The sequence below is a fragment of the Jatropha curcas genome, chromosome 3, assembly GCF_041381405.1.
Source record: "Jatropha curcas cultivar XTBG-Jc1 chromosome 3, XTBG_Jcur_1.0, whole genome shotgun sequence".
Lineage (NCBI taxonomy): Eukaryota > Viridiplantae > Streptophyta > Magnoliopsida > Malpighiales > Euphorbiaceae > Jatropha > Jatropha curcas.
This window is the reverse complement of record NC_143153.1, coordinates 32,182,236-32,197,691: the sequence shown is the minus strand read 5'-3', so window position 1 is coordinate 32,197,691 and position 15,456 is coordinate 32,182,236. Positions and strand designations below refer to the sequence as shown.

At 35.6% G+C, this 15,456-nt stretch overlaps 3 protein-coding genes across 5 annotated transcripts; 2 read left to right on the top strand and 1 right to left on the bottom strand.

The window, feature by feature from the left end:
• The first annotated feature begins 4 nt into the window (after nt 1-4).
• On the top strand, nt 5-6,954 carry LOC105646911 (putative E3 ubiquitin-protein ligase RING1a). The gene is made up of 10 exons (XM_012232854.4): nt 5-491; nt 656-701; nt 2,569-2,627; nt 3,708-3,789; nt 3,948-4,068; nt 4,197-4,238; nt 4,844-5,377; nt 6,221-6,328; nt 6,607-6,795; nt 6,880-6,954. Exons 1-10 carry the CDS (start codon nt 206-208, stop codon nt 6,919-6,921), a joined length of 1,509 nt encoding a protein of 502 aa, XP_012088244.3. The 5' UTR covers nt 5-205; the 3' UTR covers nt 6,922-6,954.
• Nucleotides 6,955-7,582: 628 nt separating this feature from the next.
• On the bottom strand, nt 7,583-12,617 carry TPX2 (targeting protein for XKLP2). Of its 3 annotated transcripts, none has more exons than XM_089718993.1 (19): nt 12,318-12,617; nt 11,595-11,677; nt 11,305-11,501; nt 10,872-11,105; nt 10,678-10,774; nt 10,473-10,583; nt 10,256-10,378; nt 9,963-10,115; nt 9,790-9,852; nt 9,599-9,679; nt 9,364-9,519; nt 9,143-9,274; nt 8,969-9,049; nt 8,766-8,885; nt 8,515-8,681; nt 8,321-8,429; nt 8,183-8,242; nt 8,001-8,095; nt 7,583-7,888 (listed from the first exon to the last, which is right to left on the bottom strand). In XM_089718993.1, exons 1-19 carry the CDS (start codon nt 12,472-12,474, stop codon nt 7,774-7,776), a joined length of 2,334 nt encoding a protein of 777 aa, XP_089575119.1. In that variant the 5' UTR covers nt 12,475-12,617; the 3' UTR covers nt 7,583-7,773. The 3 variants fall into 3 exon arrangements, with proteins under 3 accessions (XP_089575119.1, XP_089575120.1, XP_089575121.1); XM_089718994.1 differs by having other exon boundaries at nt 10,872-11,102; XM_089718995.1 differs by having other exon boundaries at nt 12,350-12,613.
• Nucleotides 12,618-14,554: 1,937 nt separating this feature from the next.
• Nucleotides 14,555-15,416, top strand: LOC105647042 (non-specific lipid-transfer protein 13-like). The gene is made up of 2 exons (XM_012233023.3): nt 14,555-15,028; nt 15,111-15,416. The coding sequence occupies exons 1-2, from the start codon at nt 14,679-14,681 to the stop codon at nt 15,118-15,120; spliced, it is 360 nt and encodes a 119-aa protein (XP_012088413.1). The 5' UTR covers nt 14,555-14,678; the 3' UTR covers nt 15,121-15,416.
• Nucleotides 15,417-15,456: the final 40 nt, after the last annotated feature.

Sequence of the window (15,456 nt, the reverse complement as noted above, 5' to 3'; positions counted from 1 at the left end):
AAAGCCAAATCTCTCCCATCTATTCTTCCCGTTCTTCTTCTTCTTTCCCCTGCGTTTCTCCCTTTCTCTCATTCTTCGCCTCTCGGTTTCTCTCTCTACCTCATACAAACAGTTTCTCACTTTGCATCCAAACAAAAGAGCTTACGGAGACAGAAAGTGAACCAAACGGTAACCCATTTGACGATATCTTAGAATAAAGGCATCAATGCCTGCACAGAAGCGCTCTTTATCAGACAATCCGAACAACGATGAGCAGCAAGAAGATGCCTTTTCTCCTCATCAAAACGGCCAACAATATCCCAAGCAACCTCGCCTTGACCCATCTCCTTTGGATGACCACCAACAACTGCAACAAGAGCTAGATGAAGAAGAAGAAGAAGAAGAAGAAGAAGAAGAAGAAGAGGAGGAGGAAGAAGAGGCTGCCCAGAAACCAGAAGATGAAGGAGGTGTAGAAGAAGATGAAGAAGACGAGGAAGAAGAAGAGAAACGAGGTAACTACTTGTTGTTCTTCTACTATTCATACATGGTGGGCGTTCCTGTATGTGTATAATATTATGTACGTATAAAGGTTAGCTGTGGGTGTAGTGAAGAAATTGATTTCGCTGTTCACGATTGACTGAATCCATTGTTGCTCTTTCTCTTTCTTTCTTCTCAGATTCTGAAGAAAGTCTATCTTCCAGTTCTGAAGATGAAAAACCCGAGTAAGAATCTCTCATTCCCACACTTGTCTTGTTTGTCTTTTCTTTTTTCCTGCTTCTTCATTTGTACAATTTACTACAGGTACTCTTCTTTTTTCTTATTTATTTATTTATTTTTTTCTGTCACACTTTATAGTACATGCAGTTATACATATATTTACATGAGATTGGTGTTCTCGGTGAAGTGTTGGTTTGATTTTAATTTTCCATTGCTTTTTCTAGTAGAAGGGACTTTGAGTTCTTGTTTATTGCAATGGCAAGTTCAAAGGTCTTTAGATTCTACTGGCATTGTCTTAATATTTTGGTAGTCTCGAAGAGGTTGATGCATTTCACAGTTTCTCTTTAGATTGACTCCCTCTGGTATCTGTTGACGAAGCTAAATGTTGGATGTATAGCAAAGATTCCACATTAACTTGTTTGCATTTTAAATGTTGCTGCTCGACTAGTGTCTTTTTACTTGTACATTTGTTGCGTGTAAAGTCTTCTCGTACAGCATATATATTTTTTCTTTTTGTCTTTGGGAAGCATCTCTTTTTTGGGTTCTTAGAGGCATGAAACTTAATTCTAGAACCACAAAATATGTACCATGATGTGCTGTAATGAGTAACAAATTGTAGAAAATAAGAGAATACAAAACTAAGTTGAAGGACGGTCTGCTGGAGTGAAGGTTACAAAGAACTTGACTGATGTAGTCTCTTTATTATGGAATGCTGCGGTGACTCACCTAGAATTATTTACAATTATAAGTTACAACAGACTAATCACCTTAAAGGTCCTAAACTTTACACCAACCAGAAATTATTATCTGAACTATAGAGCAAGTTAGAACCTTATATTTAATTATGAGTTGCAATTGTGACTGCCTGTAAGCAGCCCTCACGCCACAATTCAACCATAATTAATATCTCCATGCAATTTTTCAGTTTGGGCCTTAGTTACAAATTGGTATAATTTTTTTGTGGGTGTTTAACCATATCCTAATTCATTAATGATTAACCATGCAAACAATTGCAGAAACTATCATGCATGTTTTGGGAATTAATTTTGAATTTGTTACCATACTGTATATGCCTATTTACATTACTCTTAGATAAGACTATATGTGATAGATTGTAAAACAGAGGATGTCAGAAATCTCAATATTAGTGCTTTTGACATGTTTGTGCCATTGTTTATATGGTGTACTGTGCAGTGTAGACAATATATTTTCAAACTACTTCATTCAGTGTCTTAGATTGAGAACCTAAACTTTTCAAGCTACTTTATAAACTTTTTTAAGCTAGTTGGTTTAGCATGGTTTATCTGCAGTATGGTTCAAAAACTTAGGCTGATGGGGACAAGGGTTGTAACTACTTGAAGTTTAATACACCCTCATGCAATGACAAGGGCTTAGTAACTCTTTTGGGATTATGAAAACTTGCAACGTCTTGGTGCTTATCCTTCATAAACATCTGAATTTTAGAGAAGTTTCCAGTATAATCAAGGTTGCTGATTTGTCCTCTGCAATGAACATCTGGAATGAATAGTCAGTGATCTAGAGCTATCAGCTTTTCACTCTATGTGAAAATCCTAGATACAATCTTACTGTCCTGCAGGAGATGCAAACATCCATATGGTCAATGAAGTTAGTGGGCATATAAAATCATATTTGCTATAAATGGGTATACCACAAAGTTCAAATCTTTTGAAAGAGCTAAATTTACACAATGATGCAACTTAGGAAAATGTATTGATTTTTTTGCAATTGATTTCTCTGCTTTATTCTAACAATTGATTATGCCACTTATATTTATCAGTGAGGAGGTCTAGAGGGCTGATAAATTCTCTTTTTTTTTTTTTTTTTTTTTTTTTTTTTTTTTTTCTTTTGTAGATATGTCTTTGTGGAGCTGCCAGAGATTCGTAAAGATGTACAATGCCCAATATGTCTAGGTGCTTCTTGCTTTGGAATTTTATTCTCTTTTCCTTTTCTCTAAGGAGTTTTATTTTCCAGATGTATGTTTGACTTGATGTGTTCGAGACATAATCTAGCCTTAGGTCAGGGTATCATTTTGCAGTGATATTCTTTGATCCAGTGAATTCCAACTCTTGAATATGTATCAATGCGATAAGTAGTTTTTAAGTTTTTGCGATGCAAGAGATACAGATTTAGGTCACAATAAAATTTTTTTCCTGCCTGTTGATCTCATATAATGCAGTTCCTGAGAATCAGAATCACCTGTGATGAATAATTTACGTACCATTCTATTCCTTCCTCTTCAAGCTGCTTGTTGCTCTGTAGCATGAGGAAGAAGTGCAAAGAAGTACCTTTCCCAAAACCTTAAATTGTTAGGTGAGGACCATGCTTCCTATAGTAGTCAGAAATTTTCAAAGGCACTTCGATTTTCTTTATTTGTTCCCCAGGCCATGAGAACACAGTGTTCATTACTGAGTATTTGACTGGTGATATAGTTCTGTCATTACTTAATTCCTGAAGACTCTCACAACTGACTGCAGATGGTTTGGAATAAGGTCTAGTCTGTGTTAGAGATGCTCCATTATTTGATATCAAACTGTTCTCTAATATTGGTGAATAGGTGACTTAATAGAAAGAAATTCTGTCCTTCATTTGATAAACTACTTTTGCAATGGATCTTTTTCCCAAGCTCCCTTCCCTTCCATAATACCATTGTTGTTGGGAAAGAAATCTCGTCTCCTTTCATTTCCTGTGCCATTTGTGATTGAAAAAATCTCAGTTTGCTGTTGGTATAATATTATGAGTTATGAGTGTTGTTGGCTCTAATTCTGAAATGCCAAGTCAGATCACATGTATGATATGAGATCTTGAGAACTTAAAATGAGAATATTATTTTTGTTCATCATCTTTTGTCTGGATTTTGTTTAGGTTGAAAATTGTGAACGTTCTCTCAATGAATATTGGGTTGCTTGGCCATGCCATAGTCAGATAGTTAACATTTTCAATCCAAAAAAAAAAAAAAAAAAAAAATCTAATCATGCATTATATCTCCACAGGAATCATAAAGAAAACACGAACTGTGATGGAATGTCTGCACCGTTTTTGCAGGGAATGCATTGACAAATCAATGCGACTTGGGTATGTGACAAAAATTTCAATAATTCTTTTACTCTTATTCTGCTTGCTTACTGGTCTCCTGATTCAGTAATCCCACCTTCATTAGGGTAATTCTTAGAATATTTTAAATAATTGTCCACCAATCAAATTTTATTGCTTGGATTACTAATATATTGCAGGAATAATGAGTGTCCTGCTTGCCGCACACACTGTGCAAGCCGCCGTTCTTTGAGAGATGATCCTAATTATGATGCCCTGATTGCTGCTTTATATCCAGATATTGACAAGTATGAGGAGGAGGTATAAGTTATTTGCCTTTTCTAATTCCTATTATTATTATTATTATTATTATTATTATTATTATTATTATTATTTGCATTTCTTCTAATCTGCCATGCTTCTGAGACGGCATGAATACTTGGTCCCAGGAATTGGCTTTTCATGAGGAGGAAAGGACACGGAACAAGCAGGTGAGTGCATTTCTGTTGATTTCATGTGTTTTATCTATGTTATTAGCAGTAAATAATAACATCAAGAGAAGTGCGCAAAAAGAACAAATGAGAACTGGCTTTTCGGGATTTCCAGGGAGATGTGAGCTTGGAATCAACGTTGTGGGACTTGAATCCCTGCTTGTTTAATAACCTAATGTCCTAGCTAAAGGATAGTGCTTTCAAAGTTTAATAATGTACTTTTCATGAAAAACAGTCATTGGAGATAGCAGTGATAATGTTTGAGTACTTGACCATCATGGTTGACAAAAGTGTATATCATCTGAATTTTGCTTGGTGCTGCTATGTTGACCTTTTGCTTTGATATTTGAACTTTAATTTGATGAAATCGTCTGACTTTGATCCTTGAATTCCATTATTTGAGTTCTAAGGGAGTTCTAATTCTTCTGAAATGGACACCAGTGGCCTACTTTGTACATATGACTTTTCTAATTTTTATGTTTAGTTTTAAAAAATGGTATTAGACTAGAACTCCAAAAGTCTCGTTTGAGAATAGGGAATTGTATGAACTCAGCACATGTTCTGTCTTGTTTTTGGTGTGTTGTTTGATTTGTTTTCTTTGCCAGATCCAAGCTTCAATTGCCCAAATATTTCAACGGCAATCAGAAGCACTTGTTAAGAGACGCACAATGGGTAAAGAATCAACTCCATTCATGCCAAGATCACAACGCAATCATAGGACAATTCCTTCAAGAAGGCGGCGAAACAGCCGGAGCACTGAATTTCAAGGATCTGAAGACATCGAGGAAGAAAATGATGATAATGGGGGTAAGGATTCATCTTCCACTGATGAGCGCTCCACAGAAGTTAGGCAGCGCAGGCGTAAAAGACGAACAGGAATTCGGTCCTCTCACCCTTCTTCATCTTCTTTCAATCCAGAGGGTGTATCCATAGAAAATGATTTAGAAGCAAGCAGAGAGAACAGAGGAATATCGCCCGGTCTTGTTTGGAATACAGAAATGCTTGCATGGGGCAGGGGTGGTGCTCGAAGTCACACACGACATGGTAATGCTAGTGGTTGCAACAACAAGAATTCCCGAAGCACTCGGTTATCCAAGTTGGTAGAATATTTCAAGAGCCTTGAGGAAAAAAATGATGAGGTATGTGAGGATGTAATTGTTTGTTAAGCTGTGGTTAGGTTGGCAGGGAAATTTTTTTTTTTTTTAAGTACTGATAATCAGGAAAAGCTGAGGTGAGGGTAACTTTGATAAGACTTTTTTTGTCAGTTATTTGGGGGTTCTTGGTGGGGATAAGTTTTACATGACAAAGCAAAAGAAATATGATGTCTATAGGTTGCTAATAATGTGGGGCACTACAGCAGTAGAACACTCAGGAAAGAGGGTAAAGAAGAGCTAATTGTGCTTGATAGCAGAAATTATATGGTAGGCATATACCTCTTTACATGCAAAATTTTATCACAGTAATGTGAAGAACGTGGACTTAAGAATCATAAATAAGAAAACACCAAAATAATGACTTGGATCCAACCTATGAATTTTATGATCCCAAGTAGTAGAAAGAATAACTGTAGAGAACTCTTAGAATTCCTAAAAGACTCTAGCTCAGATTACCAAATTACCCTGATATACTTGAACCATACTCATACAAATAGGAGTCAAATTAAAAATTGACTCGTTACTTAGATAACGGGGATTTAAGATGCAAAACCACGTGTTGCTTTCTTGAACATTGCATGTTGATTACTGGTTACAGTGTTCCTAAATTACAGCAACTGAACATTTGGTGGGAAGTACATATCAACTGCTGAATAAAAAAAAAAAAAAAAAGTTCAGTACTCTGTACAATTGAAAGCGTGCTTGTACATTTTGATGAGCAGGGCAATAACTTGCTTTGTGTCCGATCGCGCCCTGTCATCTTTATTTTATGTGTTTCATTTGTTAATTGTATATTCTGCCTGATTAAAGCTGAATTATTGTTTGCAGTTAGATATTCACTTTAGGCTTATTTCTTTGGAAAAAGAAAGTGCAATGGATATGCAACGGCCATTCCTTTGTGGTCATCCCAGTTTGTCAGTGAAACACCTGTGTGAGGTGAGATCTTTTCCCGTCATCATAATTATTGGAGCATGTTATGTATAGATGATCCAATTCTTTGTGAGAATGCTGGAATTCTAATTTAGAATCAAGTATGATGTCTTACTTAATTTGGGAAGTTGTTTCCTGCTTCTTAATTTGAGAGGTAGCCAGAGGAGCTTGATTTCAGCGCAATGGTGTCATCGACATCTGAACATATTGTTTATTGTGTAACCGTGGGGTTGTGGTTGATTGAGTATTTGCTTTCCTGATTTTGTATGACATATATCATGCAGTATATTGCTCGCAAGACACTTTTGCAAGCTGAAGAAGTTGAAATATTATTAGTTAAAGGGCAGCACAAGCCTGATAACAACCTATCCATCCTGCATCCTCCGATTTCAGTGGATGAGCTGCAAATTTTGGAAGAACAAGAAACTTTGGCAGGTCTTAAAGTTAATTGCACTTCCAGTAGAGATCGTCTGGTGAGTAAACGAATTGGTTTATATAACTTTATGAGATGTATCCGAAGTTGATGATGAACTGAAGCTGTTTTTTCCCTGTTGCAGATTCTGGCATATCGGCAGAAGGAAAATAAGCAAAATTTGTAATGTTCTTTTTTTTTTTTTTTTTTTTTTTTTTTTAATAGGAAAAGGAAGAAAGGTCCATTAACCGTTTGTAAAACCGTTGTATGTAAATAAATGTGTGGAGATTCAGGATGAAATTTTTGTAAACAATGAAAACTTTCTTAAAATAATATTTATTCAATATTTTATACACACACAAAAAGATTAAAGAAATGAACTTCCAGATTTCTTGTACAATTTCAGGATCTTCAAGATTAACAGAATTATTTATTCTGTCATTCATTATTGCACAGATAAACGCCATTTTGCATAGGAAAAATATTTGTTCAATATTTTATTTACACAAAAAGATTAAAAGAAATGAACCAAGTTGTTTGCACAAGTTCCAGTTTTCTTGTACAATTTCAGGATCTTCAAGATTAAAAGAATTATTATTCTCATTTTTGCACAGGAAAGTATTTGATCAATATTTTATTTACACACAAAAGAACAAGTTGATGATTTCATTAAAATATTGCACAAGTTCCAGTTTTTTTGCACAAATTCCAGAATTCTCGTACAGTTGATGACCTTTTAAGATTAAAAGAAATATTTGTTCTCTCATTCATATTATTGCACAAAAATTAAGCACCAAGCTTTCCTTTATCTCAACACCCCAAGAAATTTGAAGGCAAAAAAGGTAGAATTGAAGCAGAATGCAAAGATTGAACTGCGCTTTTTTCCATTCTGAAACAAATGTTACAACAAAATCTAATTGTGTACAAGATGTGATCTAAGAGTTCTATATCTTAGCGGTACAAGAATTCTGAAAGAGAAAGAGGGGTTCAAGAGTTCTTGAACAGTAGTAGCAGCCCTGCCGGTTGATACTAGATGATATCACCTCATACATGAAGCAGGGCTCGAAGTTGCGTTTATCATCAATCTCTGCCGTTCTTTCCTTCGAAGCACACGCAAAGTCGGTGACTTTGCTTTTGTTGTATCCTTGGAAGATCTGTACATTGGAAAAAAAAAAAAAAAAAAAAAAAAAAAGGCATGAAGTCTCTATAAGAAGAATTTGCTAGAAGAGAAAAAAAGCAGAGAGCGTCAAATTTTAGTTTTCTTACTTCTTAGGGCAGAATGGATTGTCAAAATTTGGCACTGGCCTTGCATGAGGAACCATTGTTCTCCTCAATTGTTTTAAAGCTTTCTCTTCTTCTACCTGCAATTAACAAAATTTAATCCCTGGTTACTGCAACTCACAAGCCTGTAATAATAGAGCAAGAAAATGGAAGATTTATTCCCATACCATCCTTGCAGCTTCACTCTCTTCTCTGTATCTCTTGTATAATTGCTCTTTCTCTTTTACCTGAAAAGGATCAAATTTTTAGCATGAAAAGCCTTCATTCTTCACAAATCTAACTTCATGTCAAATTAATGAAATCACCTTTTGATCAAATTCTGCCCTATCCACGGCTCTATGATCCACATGAAGATTAAATTTTTGAACTTGTGTGAGGGGTTTTCGCACTTTTTCTGGTAGTGGAATTGGATCCCTGCAACAGGCCAACCATGGAAAGAAAAATGATTTACTTGTATGGAAAAAGGAATAGAATTTGAGGCCTAAAAAAGTTTGCTTACTCTTTAAGGACTGGTTGTGCTTTGAACCTCCTCATCTCTGCCTCCTCTTTCTCTATCCTTTGTCTTTCTTCCAATTCCCTTTGCATTTCCTCTTCATGCCTCACTAGACTCTCCAACTGGAAAGGTGTTGGTTTTGTACATGGTTTGGGCTCTGGTTTCTGGGGAATCTGCGTTCAAAATTACCCTCCTCATGTTAACATCATTTGTGACAACTACAAAGCGAAATGGATATATGAATTGAATATATATACCACAGGATAGTCAGTAGTATAAGGATAAGGATTAGCCTTCGGAATTCTTGCTCTTTCCTCTTCTAGCTGCTTCTGCACAATGTCCATCACAAATTTCCTCTCTTTTTCAGTTCCTCTTTCCTGAGAGCAAAACAAAGAATAACTTAAAATGCTCAAGGTATTCGATAGATTTTCATCCCATGACCAACGAAAATGAATGATACCTCTGTGTGGAGATGGAATGGATTTGGGACGGTGTTTCTTGGAACTGGATTGTCACGATGAGGTTCCGAGTTAAGTGAAAGCTGAAAAGAATAACAAAGAACATGATGACCTCTCGGGGAAAGAAAATTACAATTTAATTACAAAATCAAGACACTGCGGTTCCATTAGGTTACCTTGTCAAACAAATCAGCAACAGCAGCTGCCGGTGGAATCCTTTCATTTATGGCAAAGTGAAATTCTTGAGGTATGGTAATATGTTTCTTTACGTTGCAAAACACCCCTAGTTCTCCTTTACTTTGAAATATCTATACACCAGACAAGGTATTAAAATTAATCCAGGAAACTAAGGTTTTAAAGGTATATAACTTAGCATCGTTGAGATATGGAGTTCTACCTTTTTATTCAATGGCCTTGCCTTAAATTTAGGCATCTTTTCAAGTTCCTCTTTCTCAAGCTCTAAAGAACTTTTCACCTTTGGTGGACGGGCCCTCAAAGTAGTATGAAGAAGAGGAGTTTTAGGTTCAGTAAGATGAGGCTTCCATTGATGACTCTGTCATGATAAGTAAAAGAGTGAGCAAATCACTTTATGGTACAAGGAATAAGAACAACAAATGAGGCTGCTCTAAAACCTGATGAGACACTTCCGTTGAGGCCACTGAAGCTGAATCTGCATTTTGATTGGCCCTTGCTGTTGTCTCGAGATGAAATTCCTGCAGAAAAATTGAGAAAGATCAGCCTAATATATGTACAGACGCAAAAAGCAAAAAAAAAAAAAAAAAAAGGTTGCGCACTGTTATTCACATTATTGCACAAGGCTTACATGAAATTCAGGCAGTTGTGGAGTACTTCTTGGTAATGCAGGTAGTGTAGGTGCTTCCAGTATCTAAAACGAATGAAAAAGTTCCAATTAGACAAGGAAGAAAAATTCGATTTGGTGCAAATGACCTGTGCAAACACATTGACCATAACAGAAGCAACAGGAAGACAAAATACCTTCTTGTTTAATGGTCTAGCTTTAAACTTTGGAATTTTGGCCATCATCTCTTCCTCAAGCTCGGCAGTACTCTTTATTCTGACTGAACGAACTCGCTGAGCTGTTTCAAGTTCAGGCTCCTTCGGCTTTGTCAATGTGAGTTGAGGTTTACTCTGGACAGCAGAAGTACATCATCCTCAATTAGTGAAAAGAATTTGGAAAGAAAGGGGGAAAAAAAAAAGGAAAAGGAGAACCCAAGGACTTGAAGAAAAAATTTAACAAAGTGCGAAATAGGGCTTCCTCCATTCATTACATGTGAAAGAGAACTGCTTCTAATGTGGGGCAGTGACAATTCTCTGGTACTTGATTGGAACTTTTTCATCATCTCTGCCATTGAAACAAACGGTGTTGGTGCTGCTGGCTCCCTGACATAAACCTTAAACAAAGAAGAAAATACAATGTCCAATGGGTCAGTTCCTAGCATTGTCACAAGAAACAAACGACTTAGAAGATTACACAAAATAACAGACCTTTCTGTCTTCCTTCTGAATTTTATTAGCAACAGATGCATTGGAATTGCAACTGCTCTGACCCAGTTTGGACTTGTGGTGCAATGGTTGTGGGGGTTTAAGATTAAGAATCTGGAATGATGATAAAAATAATCATAAACTGCTCTCAAGCAAGACAAATCACGACAAAAGTTAGTTGAAAGAGTACACAGCAGCAATCAATCACCTGTCTGGATCTCCCTCCTTCCAGCTTCTGTCGCTTAATTGCTTGGTTATCTTGGGCTAAATTGGGAGTCCCAGTTGTATTTTTTATATTTATGCCCCTGTAATAGAAAGGACCAAGTTACTCAACCTCATAAATATTTACCTTGCATACAAATTTTAAACACAGAAGATAAAATGAAAAGTCTCATTAAGAACCTTGTGCTACTTTGTGGCTTGGAGCCTTTAGCTTGTGAGGACTGTGATTGACTCTTTGGCTTCAGCGCTGATGGATTCCTAACTAAACTAGCTATGTGTTTAGCTGATAGATGCTTCTTGGAATTGGTGACTGGGCCTTTCTTCGGAGAAGAGACTGGGGGCTTAGGTGTGCAGTATGTCTCAGCTTTATCGTTCTCTCTAATATCGACAGGTTCAATTTTGATGCTAGAGCTGCTGGTGAAAAAACTGAGGTCAGAAGAAGAAAATAAAAATAAAAAATAATGAGCAGAATCTCTTTTGAATTTATACTAGCAATTATCTTCTCCAGAACTCATACCATTCTTCTTTAGCCATTTTTTTTGTTGCAGCCAAAAAAGTTATATTTAATTTCAGTCCTATCAAATTGTAAGAACTCAAGAATTAAATAACAAACCTTTTGGATTCTTCAGTGCATATGGTCTTCTCATTATCTCCCTCACAAGAACTATTGATTAAGTTTCCATTTTTTTCTTTGTTTGCCTCATGAAGTGTTGTCACTTCCTCTCTAGTTTCAGAGGGTGGCATGACCTCCAATTGAGACTTGGTCTCTGAGGAAGAATTACCTGCTGTTGAATCTGACGATTCTGGAACCTGCTTTGCAATTGTAATGAAGAAATGTTAGATCAGATATTTAGATCTTCTAAATTGTTCAGAAAATGATTATACAGATAACAATATCATCACCTTCTGCACTTGGTCTGCTTCACTAAAGTCACATAAGCCTTCAACCTTAAAAGATCTTCCAGTCTTAATTCTAGGCATAAAAGCTGCATAAAATAGCATTAAACACGATTAAAGATTATACACAATGAAAATAGAAATGCTACCTCAAGTGCAATATAGAATAGTTCAATTTTCCAAAAAAAAAAAGAAAAAAAGAAAGAAAATCCATTACAGTTACTCGATTTGATCTCTCTCGATCCATTATTTCTGTTCACATGTCTTATGCGTTCCTAATAAATGTCTCCTATGAAATTGATCTAATAATGAACTTGGTAATTGACCTATCTAACAGGGAATCTATTTTATTAATTGATTCATCAAAATTTTTCTATCACAAGGAACGGAATAACAAGAAAAACTAAGGCCTTGAATTCTTATCCTTTTTCCTATATTTTCTCTGTAACCAACCAAAGTGTGCATTTGCAAATTTTTTTTAACATTCCCCAATTCTTTCTCAATTCCGAATAAAAACTGTTCTAACTCATCAAAGAATTGAATTTAACGGTAAATAATGAAAGGATCGTAGAAACCCCTAATGTTTTAACCCTAAATTCACTTCCACATGGAATGATATTAACCTAATGTTAGAATAAATAAATAAATAAATAAAAACAAGAGGGAGACACAGTAAACAATCAAGACGTGAAATGTTATGTTGACTAAGCAAGAAGAAGTAGAACATACGAGAAGGCGCATAGCTGAGTGCAGTGTCAAACCAGAGTTCGGCTTTAAGAGAATCTTCGTCTGATTCTCCCTTGATGAAATCATAGAATCGTGGGGCTGAAAATTCATAGGTCTGATCTATCACGCCTGCTCCGCTAGATTCTTCGGCCAAAGCCATTGGAGAGTTCAGTTCAGTTCACTTCCAGATTAGAGAGAGGGAGAGGGGAGAGAGCGTGAATCTGGATATCGGAAATAGAGGAGTCCTTGGTATTTTCAGTTTTTGATGATTTAGTTAGATGGGAGTATCTTTTAGTTGTAAATGAAGGTGGAGAGGAGTATAACGTTAGAAGAAGAGGGTATCTCTAACGGTCGATTTTTTTGAATTTGGGAGCCAGTCTAACCAACGGCCAGGTCGTCACTCTACAGGTATGGGCCGTCTTTCCAACGGTTATATTTCATGGTCTGGACGCGCAGCAACGACGTCGTTTTATTTTCATTTTTCATATTTTCTTTTTTCGTTAGGGACGGTGGTTGTATGTCTTATAGTTTATATAATACATGACACTAATCGAACTTAGAAACTAATATTCACAAAACAAGAGAGAGAAAAAAAATGAAGGTTTATATTGTTTTTTCCTAATTTAGGAATATGAAATATATGCTTTTTAATTAGTTGTTTATTTTAATTTTTTTTTATTTATAGTAATGATAGCATATTTATTAATACAGATTCATCTTAAATAAGAATAGAATAGGAAACTGTAAAAAGAACTCTTTAGTACTATGGAGAGTATTAATTTCTTTGCATTGGGAAAAAAACCAATTGCTTAATCTGAAGTTGAAGAACACTAATCTTAGCAGGCAAAATCTCTGTGAATTAATCATGAACCGTCTGATTGAATTTATAATAGTAATAGTTTTAGTTTCAGCATCAGCCATTACTTCTTGTCAGAAACCTTGGAATTTCATATTTGTAATGATGTTCTGAAGAATTTTGTTTGATATATCCAGGGACTAAGGGATGAACCAACACTAAGACTGTAGTTTTGGTTTTATGGAACTCAATAATATTGCTAAACAGAATCATAGTGCTCCACAACTGATATGTAAATGAATTGAAAAAATTGCAGCAGCAGATGATCCTTCATTTCTTGTTCCAATTATCAATGATTTTCCGATCAAGTGTCATTTCTGTTCAAATGGATTGCTCCAAGTAAAAAAGAAATCAGTTTTTTATATATATAAACCTCTATTTCTTTAAGCAAACAATAAAAATTATTGAGAAACAAATTAATTTGATATATTGAGATCTCTGTCCAGAAGAGCATTAGGAGAACTAGCATTATCAATAGCCCACCAAACAACAGAATCAATCCAACTCATTTCACTGCACTTCTCTTTCTTTAACCCTAATTCAGGCAATTCTTTACTCAATGAACTCACAACACAATCTTGCATTTCCTAAATATAATGCCACAATAGTAATCCTAATTGTTTTTTGACCTTTGTTGATCTTTGAACTCACTGGCTGCACTAACATCCTCATAAAAAGACCATTGTCAATTGTCGGAGCAACTGATTGATACTTATAAACAAGATCAATAGTACTATTATCTTCATCAATATATTTTTCAACCCTAAAAGATGTAACTGTTTCAGGAACAGAAACAAGTTGAATTTTATAAGAAACAAAAACCCCAGAACTTCCACCACCACCACCTCTAATTGCCCAGAATAAATCCTCGCCCATTTGTTTCTTATCCAGAACCTTACCATTAACATCAACAATCACAGCATCAATAACATTATCAACAGCTAACCCATATTTTCTCAACATATTACCCTACACACGTCCACTAATATGGCCACCACCTCCAACAGTGGGACAAAACCCAGCAGGAAAGCCATGAACTCTACTATTTTCCCAAATTCTGTAATATAATTCACCAAGTGTAGCACCGGATTCGACCCAAGCAGAGTTATTCGTTATATCAACATTAATTTGCTGGGTTTACTAACTCTTGACATTGGTCTGCCATGCACAGATAGATAAAAATTAAATGGTGTCATACCAATTCCATTTCTTTTCACAACCACACCCTTCTCGCCGTTAATGAAAAATTGATTCATGATTTACTAATGCAGATCGTTTAAACAGATGAAGTTATATTTTATATAACACAAGTTATGTGCTTTCTGTAAATAAATCATCAATAAGCAGTAGGTTATGAAGCATGATTAATACAGGTGAGTTAGCCAACTATAAGCTAACTCCCTCCTTTTGGGTTCACTATAAAAATGTATCAAGTTTCACTTTTTGAAACAGATACAGAACTCCTTCATAATCTTCAAAGAAGTTGAAAAACTTTCTACAAACCATAAATGGCTCGAATTGCAGCATTTCTGACATTTATCCTCTTACTTTCTACATCCGCCATGTCTCATAGACAACGAGATTCCATTGATTGTCTGAATGTGGTAGCCTACTTCAGCTCATGCGTGGAATTTCTCAATGGACATGTGCACGAACCGACATGGAATTGTTGTATGGGAATCCAAGAACTCAATAGGTTGGCAAAGCAGAATCATAGTGCACAAAGAATCTGCCAGTGCATTGAGCTTATTGGAAAAACAGAAGATCCTCCTTTTCTTCTTGCCAGTATCCATGCTCTTCCAATTAAGTGCCATACACATCTTAGTTTCCCCATTTCAATTAAAAAGGATTGCTCCAGGTAAATCACTCTATCATCAACTCTTTTAGAAAAGGAAAAAATCTAGTTTGGAAATTGACTAAACTTTTTTTCTTGATTGCAGAATCCCATAAAATGATGAATTATGCAGAAGATCTCTTGTTACAGACTGCAATATGAAGCCAATAAGATGAATAAAGGAACTCTCCAAGAAATTGCATATTATTACTCTAGATTAGAAAGATACCAAAAAAAAAAAGTGTACTTTGAATTATTATGCCTCCATTCTGTTATTCCATGGTTAGATATTGTCAGATATAACTGCAAAAATTTACGGTTGTGTTTTAGAAAGAAAGTTTCAGGCTCAAAGAGGTAGTTCAACACGGCTTCCAAGGGCCAATAGATCAATGTTATAATTAACTGCTCTAAACGATTAGCTTTCCGAATTATACATACTAATTAAAACACAC

What these genes read in the sequence shown, in the direction of transcription:
- LOC105646911 (XM_012232854.4), top strand. Translation starts at nt 206, where the DNA reads ATGCCTGCACAGAAGCGCTCTTTATCAGACAATCCGAACAACGATGAG. An exon ending in TCTGAAGATGAAAAACCCGA is followed by an intron (nt 702 to 2,568) that starts GTAAGAATCTCT and finishes TTTCTTTTGTAG; the next exon opens with ATATGTCTTTGTGGAGCTGC. An exon ending in CTTCCAGTAGAGATCGTCTG is followed by an intron (nt 6,796 to 6,879) that starts GTGAGTAAACGA and finishes TCCCTGTTGCAG; the next exon opens with ATTCTGGCATATCGGCAGAA.
- TPX2 (XM_089718993.1), bottom strand. Translation starts at nt 12,474, where the DNA reads ATGGCTTTGGCCGAAGAATCTAGCGGAGCAGGCGTGATAGATCAGACC. An exon ending in ACTCAGCTATGCGCCTTCTC is followed by an intron (nt 11,678 to 12,317) that starts GTATGTTCTACT and finishes TATTTTATGCAG; the next exon opens with CTTTTATGCCTAGAATTAAG. An exon ending in AGAGTGAAGCTGCAAGGATG is followed by an intron (nt 8,096 to 8,182) that starts GTATGGGAATAA and finishes TGTTAATTGCAG; the next exon opens with GTAGAAGAAGAGAAAGCTTT.
- LOC105647042 (XM_012233023.3), top strand. Translation starts at nt 14,679, where the DNA reads ATGGCTCGAATTGCAGCATTTCTGACATTTATCCTCTTACTTTCTACA.